General features: G+C 36.1%; 1 protein-coding gene across 2 annotated transcripts in view; it reads left to right on the top strand.

The window, feature by feature from the left end:
* Positions 1-6,136: 6,136 nt before the first annotated feature.
* Positions 6,137-10,642, top strand: part of lnx1 (ligand of numb-protein X 1) — a 36,243-nt gene continuing 31,737 nt past the window's right edge. The window contains exons 1-2 of one of the 2 annotated variants that reach the window (XM_052586792.1): positions 6,137-6,359; positions 9,651-10,158. In XM_052586792.1, coding sequence (XP_052442752.1) covers positions 9,731-10,158 — 428 coding nt within the window. In that variant the 5' untranslated portion in view covers positions 6,137-6,359; positions 9,651-9,730. The remainder of the gene's footprint in view (positions 6,360-9,650; positions 10,159-10,642) is intronic. The other variant, XM_052586791.1, reaches the window with a different exon arrangement.

Genomic DNA, 10,642 nt, shown 5'->3' with positions numbered 1-10,642 from the left:
TGCTCAGCGTTTATCTGTATAAATTATTTAAAAATACATAAAAGTGCAATTCATATTTTTGAATAGCGGGGGCTATTTCAAGCATTTTCAAATTCTTGATTAAGTAATCAAAAAAATAATTTTCAGTTTAAAATAAGAAATATAGTTTTTACAAATAATTTATTGTGATCATGGATACTTTTAGTTGACCCAAGTACAGTTGGATAGATGGTTATTTTCATCTAGAAACTTCTCAGGACAAAGATCATGGCAGGACTTTGAGTTAACAGGCTTATTATGTTTAAATGATTTAAGCGAGACCCATTTGCCAATTCAAGCAAAGCATAACCTACTCCTAGTCAGAACAGTCAGTGGTTCCCATATCTCTGGATCTCATCAAAACCGTCTCAAACATTCACACAAACTTACATTTTTGGTCTAAATGAGTCCATTTTATGAGTGGCTTGTCTCACCACCATGTACTGTCTGTTCGTTGACCTTCTTGTCTTCCTCTTGCATATTCATATGCACAGTGACATTAGCACTGCAGCTATGAAATATGTATGCTGTATGAAGCAGAGAGCGCAAAGGCTGCCCTTTCACATCCAGAGTCACTAGGGATGGGGATGAGGGAGTGTTTCTTGAAAAGTTTGGAGACTTTTGTAAGGCTTTTGTGTCAGAATCTTGTGGGAAAGCTAAGTAGTTCCAGACTTGGTAATAGAAAAAGTGGGGGAGAAGGAGGGTGGGCAGCTAAGGGCAGACAGCACTGTCTCTACGCCAGCTAACACTTTAAAAAGCCATTGAAGTTCCAGACTCACACTGGGATTTGTGGACTGGATTAGACTCAAACTAAACTAGATATGCACCCAGACTGATTTAGAGCCTGATATGAATCAGATTTTAAGCCTAAACTCTGTCAAACCTATTCAGACTGATGAAGGAATACTGACTCTAGCACTATTACTGTCTTTAGCTCTCTCTTCTACACATCCTTCTTGTTCTCTGCCTCAGACTTAAGTTAGTCTTAAATTACAAAATAAATACAATAATAATTGGGCGACTCGTTGTGTAATTTATATATTAAAAAATACATGAAAAAACAAAACAAAACAAAAAACAAACAAACAAGAAAAAAAAGAAACAAAGCAAATTAAGTTTCAAATTAAAATTGAATGTCAGATGTTTTGTTTATTTATTGAATGTATGCTGGTGAAACCAGATGATTTTGCTGTTTTTCAAGCAGAGAAGAATTTTTGTTAAAATACATAAAAAAAATGATGACAAACTGTTTTGGTTTTCTTTATAAATGAATTATTAATAAGGATTTTTCTTAGTTATGATATTAGATATTATTTCTTATAATGATATATATATATATATATATATATATATATATATATATATATATATATATATATATATATATATATATATATATATATATATATAAATTTAAATTCAGAAATTAAAAACATGCTTATCATAGAAGTCAGTATGAATCATATTTTTATGCATTTGTTAATAAATTAATATATACTGACAAAAACCAAGGATTATGTTATAGATCTAATTATTGATCAGAATGTCATACTGTCCAAGTCTGAGAAAAAAAAGATGAAGTAGATGGAAGAGTGAAATGGGAATATTACTTCAACAACTGACATAATGTTAGTTTATAAAAAAAATACTTCTGTTCATTTTAAGACACTAGGTCATTAACATTAGCTCACACACTGTACATAAACTAATATTAACAGATACAACTTTTCATTTTAAGAAATTAGTTAACATTAAAGTAACATAAACTAAGATGGATTAATTCTTAGAAGTATGTTTCATTGTAAGTTCATGTTAAATAATGTAGTTAACTAATATTAACAAATGGAACCTTTTTGTAAAGCATTACTTTAATTATTAGGAGGAGAGAGAATAATATGCAAGATGCAAGAATTAATTGCAAGATGCAAGAAGAGAGTGGACTAAAATAAAATGACTGAACTGAAAATAGTATGCAAACTACTTCCTGTAAGTAAGACCGCAGGAGTGATAGAATGAGAAGTAGAACAAAACAGAAAGAAAAGGTGAATATCCTGTCTAAAAGATCTCACAGGAGTGTGTATGTGTGTGTGTGTGTGCATGTGTGTGTGTGCGTGTCGCCTCTCATTCTCTGCAGGGGGGTCAGTGAGAGGATGATGAGGGTGACAGTAGGTCACCACACAGCATCATGGGAAGGCGGGGTGTTTCCATTGCACCACAGCATTAAAGTCACCTTGAAATGTGTGTTTATGTGTGTGTTATACAGTAATAGATCAGCTGCATGAGCTTTTATCATTATACTGTAATGATATATACAGGCATACATACTGTAAGGCATGCAAATGCACAGCTGGTGTCAATAACTAAAGCATATAAATCAAGCTGGCCTGGATGTGCTTACAAGTCTGCTTTTATGTTAGTGTGTATGTGTGTGACTCATTCGATGTGGGATTCTGTGGGCATTGTCATGATGTCATAAACTGTGTTTCTGAGCCAGTTATGCCCTACTTGTGCTCACTTATGATCTAATGAGTTATTAATGATCACACACATAGCCATATTACTATGATGTTTTATCATAGTTGTATACCGCTGATCAAAAGTTTGTGGTATGTTTGTGGTCAGTCTTATTCAGGTATGCAAGAAATAACAAAAGATTTAGATTTCAAAGAAATGCTGATCAAAGAGCACTGAAAATGTGTCACTGAAGCCAAATCAAATCACAAATCACTTATTATACATTGTTTTAAATTGTAATAATATTTCACAATATTTATGTTTTTACTGTAATATTGTTTCAGCAAGGCTGCAAAAAAATGCAGTGTTGGTGAGCATAAGAGACTTCTTTAAAAAATATTTAACAAATCTTTCAGACCTCAAACTTTTGAAAGTCACCTTTATTTATAAAGTGCTTTTAACAATACAGATTGTAAGACAGTGTTCAGTCCGAAACCAAAAGCAACCAAATATATTTCATAAATTAAGTGCCTTATCTGGAAAAATAAATAAATAAATAAATCAATACATGAAAGTGGCATCATAAATATTATAGTCCAGAATCAAATTTAAGAATAAACTCTGATTTCACTGATTTCACATTAATCAAAGCAGACAGCTCTATAAAACCATTTTTTTTTTTTTTTTTTTTTTACATCTGTTCAGTCAGTTGTCATAGCTGATTGATTACCTGCTTTGTTTTAATATTTCATGCACTCCGCTGTTGCTCTTATCATCAAAATAAGCTCTTTTTCTATTATTTCAGTGCATTTTCTGAATATAGAATAACCAAAATTCTTATCCATTTAGTATTCCTCTTCTTTCTCTGGAATTTGGAATTTGTTTTTGCATCCAATGTAACTTGACTTTTACATGACAGTATTACCAGAAGTTTAAGCAATATATATATATATATATATATATATATATATATATATATCTACACACACAGGAAAGACCAAAAGTTTGGACACACCTTCTCATTCAAAGAGTTTTCTTTATTTTCATTACCTTGAAAATTGTCGAGTCACACTGAAGGTATCGAGGGCTATTTGACCAAGAAGGAGAGTGATGGGGTGCTGTGCCAGATGACCTGGCCTCCACAGTCACTGGACCTGAACCCAATCGAGATGGTTTAGGGATGAGCTGGACCGCAGACAGAAGGCAAAAGGGCCAACAAGTGCTAAGCATCTCTCGGGGAACTCCTTCAAGACTGTTGGAAGAGCATTTCAGGTGACTACCTCTTGAAGCTCATCAAGAGAATGTCAAGAGTGTGCAAAGCAGTAATCAAAGCAAAAGCTGGCTACTTTGAAGAACCTACAATATGACATATTTTCAGTTGTTTCACACTTTTTTGTTATGTATATAATTCCACATGTGTTAATTCATAGTTTTGATGCCTTCAGTGTGACTCTACAATTTTCATAGTCATGAAAATAAAGAAAACTCTTTGAATGAGAAGGTGTGTCCAAACTTATGGTCTGTCCTGTATATATACATATATATGTTTATTTTTATTTGTTTTTACCCTTTTTAGAAATAATGATCGGATAGTAATGGCAAGCTGTGTTTAATTTAATCAAAATATCTGCTAGTGTCATACTGTAAAGCAGGGGTGCCCATCTCCGGTCCAGGAGAGCAGCTGCCCTCCAGAGTTCAGCTCCAACCTTAATTAAAACTCACCTGCCTGTAACTTTCTAGTAACCCTTCAGACCTTGATTAACTTGCCCCAGCATTCTTAGTTCTGAGACTTTAGTTTTTGATGTGCTGGTTGATATGTTATTCTGGTCTTGGATTTATTTAAAACAAAGTTTATTTGCCTATGAAGTGAAACACTTACAGTAATTATTCAAAGTTTGAACTTGTGAGCTGTCTCATGATTCAAAGACCAGTAATTGTCTAAATATTCACACCGTGACGCACAAACACAGATGACCCATTTAAACATGCACGTGTGTGTAGATGCAAAAACACCCTCTGGTTACATGTGCTTTCTGATTAATTTATACTATGTGTCAGAATATATAAACCTGTTTGAAAAATCAGCTCTATCCCTTCCTTGTTTAATAAATTCAGCAATGAAAAAGTTATTTAGAACATCACTTGTTACTTAATGTGTGATTGAGTAACTCAAAGTCAGCTTGAAACCCTTAACTATGAATTTAGAAATTTTATGTAAAGGAGTTGAACGCAACTGAAATTAAAGTTAAAATGCAAATGAAAGGGAAGCATGTTTATTTATTTATTTACCAACCAGTTATGCCCACAGAGAGTTTGTCATTGCTCTACTGTAATAATTGATGTTGATATTTGATACTGATATTTTCAGAGAATTACAGTTAAGTGTATTTACTGTTAGGCTTGCTGATATTCAGTGTGAAAACCCTGTGAAATAGGGCCCAGGTACAGATCATAACATGCAGTACATTCCACTTTAAATGACTTCATTCCACTTCAAATGCACTCTGTAATTGAGCATTTTGATGGGAGCAACAAGCAAAACAGGCAATTGAACATTTCATTCATAATTGGAAGAATAATAGACATACATACATACAGACAGACAGACAGACAGACAGATAGATAGATAGATAGATAGATAGACAGACAGACAGACAGACAGACAGACAGACAGACAGACAGACAGACAGACAGACAGACAGACAGACAGACAGACAGACAGACAGACAGACAGACAGACAGACAGACAGACAGACAGACAGACAGACAGACAGACAGACAGACAGACAGACAGACAGATAGATAGATAGATAGATAGATAGATAGATAGATAGATAGATAGATAGATAGATTGATTTTGGGAGCTGAATAAATATATGGGACATTGAAACAATATTAAATCTCTGTCTCTCTCTCTGAAAAATTCTCACAAATTGAAATGATCGCACCTCATATTTCTCAGGAAGAGACAAAACTTTACCAAGCATGAGTTGTAAAAACCGCCCCTGATCTCCATACAATCTTTCTTAATCACACAGCTCATACGCACACAAACATTATGACACACGGTTTCCTGAGAAATCAAATCCACAGCAAGTGAACTGAAGACAAATATCTACAGTTGTTTTTGTGCAGGTAACCCCCACCCAGACAAAGATCCTAACCAAATGCGAAGATAAGACCAGCCTTTCCTCTCTGTCTGGTGTCGTTGGTTGGGTGTGGGCCTCTGGATAGTGAAAATCAGCTTTACTGAATTGTTTGGGGGTTCTTAAAGCACTTTGTTCATGGTTATGTATGAGGATTTCTCAGAGGCATGTCACAGCTTGCCACATGCCACCGCTGTGTTTGCATTCAGTTTGGTGTGACAGCATACAGTAAATGTACTTCCTTAAAAAATGGCATTTGTTTGTTGTGATAGATTCTACTTTAGTTGTAGCCATGTTTTTGGCATGGTTTATTGTACACACAAACTTATTTCTTTATTTCTAAAGTATAATGTTCAGAGACTGCTATCTTCCTCACAGTTATACCGTGTGTGTGAGTGAGGGTAAACCAGTTCCTGGCCATACCAGAACAGGTTAGGGCAGTTCTCATGTTTACCTGCCTACCGTTTTAGCTCTGCCTCTTCTCTCTCACTTCCTGTATCAGGTGCATGCATGTGTGCAACAGAAGTTGGCGTCCCAGTGCATTACAGGATGGCCAGGGGTCCCTGGATTAAAATACTTCCTTGAAGACCAATAGGACAACTTTCAAAGTTTACTGGACATCAGGGAAATTTTTAACTTGTGGCCACAGGGCCAAAGTCCTTTTATTTTCTCTTTTACTTTCTCTCATTCACGGTCCTTTCTCATTTTCCCTCTGCCGGAGCGGTTGGATTACCTGTTCAGGTAAGCAGGAGAAATACACCGGTCTGAGTATATGTAATCAGCACATTTTATCTCTAACATTTCACTCATCACACTTTCACCTGAAGCTGATTTTTGTTTGGTAACCATGTACTTGTTGACTCAGCACAGCTGTGGAGAAACTAAATTTGTGTATAAAGCAAGATGAATCCTTTGAAGTCACAAAGCCTGTGTAAATGTGTGTGTTTGTGCACAAGGAGGCATGTGTAAGCATGGCACAGGTGTTGATTCATCTAAACACCTTTAGCTTAGATTGATCATCGCCATCATTATTCTTTTGGTTAGACTGAGTTTTTGTCAGCGGTTTTGACCACCAGATCATGTCACCTGTCAGTGTGCGTGGATGTGTGTGTGTGGAAATGGAGAATTATAGCCTCACTTTTGCTATGTTTGCTGTTATCTTTATTGAATTTTACTTTATATGGCATAACTGTTAGGCTTTTATCAGTGATAAGACATTTATGGAGTGTAAAACAGTAAAAAAAAATCCTACAAAATACTAGTCATTTGCTAGATGGCATTATATTATATTATATTATATTATATTATATTATATTATATTATATTATATTATATTATATTATATTATATTATATTAAATTATATTATATTATATTATATTATATTATATTATATTATAATTACATAATTTTTAATTAAAATATTTTAAAATGTAAAATGAAAAAAATTACAAGACCACACTAAGAATTTTTGAACCACACTATATATGTGACATAACATCAGTATAAACAAAAGATGGCATAGAGTGGAACAGATAGGATTATTAAGACAAGATTCTAAAGGAACTGATGAAAACGTGTTGGAAGAAAAGTGGGTTAAAGAGGAAGAAAAGAGAGGGGTTCATACAGAAAGAGAAGGGTGGGGGTGAGCTATGTACATTTCCATATGAACACTTATGTAACTCTCCCCATGCTATGCTTGCGTGAAGTTTTGATGTTCTTCTCCTACATACCTTAAACATATAACCTCATTTCTCATATGCACTTTTTATTCAAAATGTCTCTTCTGAAATATATTTGCATTATTTGTAATTATTTTCCTCACTCAGAACACCCACTTCTGTCATCTCTTTAAGTGTGTTATTTTTTGTGGGTGGCTATGCTCATTAATATCCATAATGTCTGAATAGCCATTATATGAGCATTGATCACAGTATGGAGTTATTGCATTATTCATTAACTATATGACTTAACAGTTGAATGTCTAATCAAAAGGGAACCCTAAGGCTCTTCATTAGGACCTATAACTCAACCATTCAACCCTGTTCAACAAAATTATTGCATAATATTTTGTGTGGGTATAGATATACTGTATGATAGTATGTATGCATCAAGAATCAAGAGTATCCAAAGATTCAGATACACTGTGGAATGTTCTACAACATGTCTGAACAAAGAGCGGTGAAGTCAAATACAGATCCACAGCAGGAGCAAGATAGCAAGAGATCCACCCTTCTGCCACTTTTCTTCATCAAGCGTGCTATCTGTTCTCTTCTATTAGAAGCACGGGTGGTATTGCAAGGCTGAGATGTTACAGGGGAAAAATGCCATCTATGAGCATTTTCACTAGTAGTCTTAGACTTTTGGACCCCACTATATAATTTTGTGTCTACTTTTGCATTAATTCCTTCATTGGTGCATTGCTGTTCACTTTGTGTGATGGGAAAGTATGTGTTTGTCTGTGCTGAGTGATATAAAAGTGCTGACACACAACACACACACAAGACAAGGGTGATTAGGCTCAAATGACTGAACCATTAATACACTACAGTATGTTCTGTGTCTGTCAGTATATTCCTTGCATTAAGCCATTTATTGAGGATATTTTCAGCTTTTTCAGTCATTAAGCAATGATCCCACTGGATCTAAGATTATACTGTTATTTTTATGTGTGTAGCTTTCTGGTTGATTGTGCACTTTAATGCCATTAACACTTTTTTATGCTTAGTACACTTACCACCGCTTTCCTCTGTGCCAAAGGTCACCCGAGAAACAATATTATTTCCTCAGAGGAAAATATGAGTGAAAGAGACAGAGTTGAAAGAAAGAAAGTAAAATGAAACAAGTAGCTATTAAGTCCTGTCATTCTGTTTGTTTAGAGCAATGGATCTTTCAATAGAAGTCCCTTTGAATCCGGGAAGACAAAAGAAAATGGAAAATTCCAATTGAATAAGATCCACAGGGTAAAAGCAATTATTTTGTGTGTGTGGATCTCTCTCTCTCTCTCTCTCTCTCTCTCTCTGTGTGTGTGTGTGTGTGTGTAATGCAGTGCAGTTGCATACTCAAGCCATATCATCACTCTAAAGGATCATTAAAGAGATGATGATTTACGGAGAACGCAGGGTTGCCAGGTATAACTGTGTCCTTGGGCACACTCCTTTATGGGTGGGAGTGTGTATGTGTGTGTGTGTGTGTGTGTGTGTACTCTTATAGTCCTGGTTAAGCTTAGATCAGATTACAGGGAGGCAGACAATAAAGCTATTCTCATGCATTCACCTGGAGTGCACTGTCGTTCAAGGGTTTCCTGTTCAAATCAACAGACTTCACACAATCGGAGGAGCTATATTCAAGCTCATAGAAAGATATAACGAGACTTTGTGTTCAGTGCAGAGATTGTACTCAGACACTCCAGACAAAATTTTATGGCAGTAATAAAATTACACTCCCATCATAACCATACAAACTCCCACGTGCAAATGAGATGTCTGTGTGCAACAGGTGTGGTGATGCAGGTTCTTATGCAAGAACATCCTGACCACAGCATTTCTTTAAAGATAAAGTATGAAGTTAAACATTTGTCATCATTTACTCACCCACATGTTATTCCATACCTGTATGTGATTGTTTTTACGGTGAAACATTTATTAATTTATTATAAAACAACTGTCTATAGAGACTATGCTAAGCTAGGAGTGCCAGTTATAAAATAACTTTTTTTTCTCCAACTGGGTTTATTAAGAGTCTCAGGTGCAATATTGATATTTCTGTTGCCAGTGGAATATAAAATGAGTTTTGGATCAGTCTGACATTTATCCTTCTGCCAGCTCAGGGAATTAAAAATAGAGTAAGAGCAGAACGGGCAGAAAGTATAAACTCATTTTTGCTGCCCTCTTTTTGCTAAACTGTGACTTTGGGTGTGTGCGAACTGGCTTTCCGGCAAAGTCAGCTAGCAAGATTATTATGTGGACACACCTATTTGCCATTAACGACAGTTTCTTTTCACTTCTTCTTTTTATGTGCTCCTCCCATACAGGTGGATGGCTCAAAACGCAACCTGACACAACAAAGCCCTCCAACCACAAAGATTCAGTAAATCTTCGACACAATTACACAATGAGTCATCAGGAAGAGGAGGGTGCTGAGGCCATACCTGTTTGTGGTGCAACAGGAGTCAGTCCCACGTCCCCTCCTCTTGACCTTTGCCATGTCTGTGGACAACGGCACCTACAGGAGGAGAACCATGAATATTCCTACAAAGAGGAGGTGGATGATGACCTTATGTGCCACATCTGCCTTCAGCCTTTGATCCGGCCACTGGACACCCCCTGTGGACATACCTATTGCCAGGAATGCCTGACAAACTTCCTGCTGGAGAGCGACTTCTGCCCGGTGGACCGCACTCCCCTGATGCTGCAGACCTGCCGGAAGTCCAGCCTGCTAGTGCACAAGCTGCTGGATAAACTGATGGTGTCCTGCCCCTTTACAGAACACTGCACAGAAGTGATGCTGCGGGGAGAAGTGGAGGGACACATCAGGAGCCGGTGAGGAAACACTCTCTAAGCTGTTTTGATGTGATAGTAGAGCTCTTAACAGGATTTGAGATTCTTGATGAAATTTAGGATGGCGGTAGACAGGTTTGGATCATGTACAATGTGATTAAGCCAAGTAGAACATAGATCTGCTTCTTTTGTTGGTCCGGGAGCAATATTGCTTTAATCATAACCCAAATACTACCAGAGGGCATGGTCTATGAGAAATATCATTGTTTTTTATGTTTATTTTACCTGAAGCCAAACAGCTGCATGGATGCAAACACTAAAGCAGCCATCTTACTATGCCAAATGCTTATTTATCTGTCAGCAAATTAATTAGGACTTTTTTTTAGCCTTTTAAATACAAATTAGGTAATGTTTCTTTGAGGGTTAGTTACCCCAAAAAATTTATTCTGTCAATAATTACTCACCCTCATGTCGTTCCAAACCCCTTAATACTTTTGTTCATCTTCGGAACACGGATTAAGATATT

Source organism: Carassius gibelio, chromosome B20 (assembly GCF_023724105.1).
Source record: "Carassius gibelio isolate Cgi1373 ecotype wild population from Czech Republic chromosome B20, carGib1.2-hapl.c, whole genome shotgun sequence".
Taxonomy (NCBI): domain Eukaryota; kingdom Metazoa; phylum Chordata; class Actinopteri; order Cypriniformes; family Cyprinidae; genus Carassius; species Carassius gibelio.
Note: the sequence above shows the minus strand (reverse complement) of the source record. Positions and strands in the feature narration are given on the sequence as shown.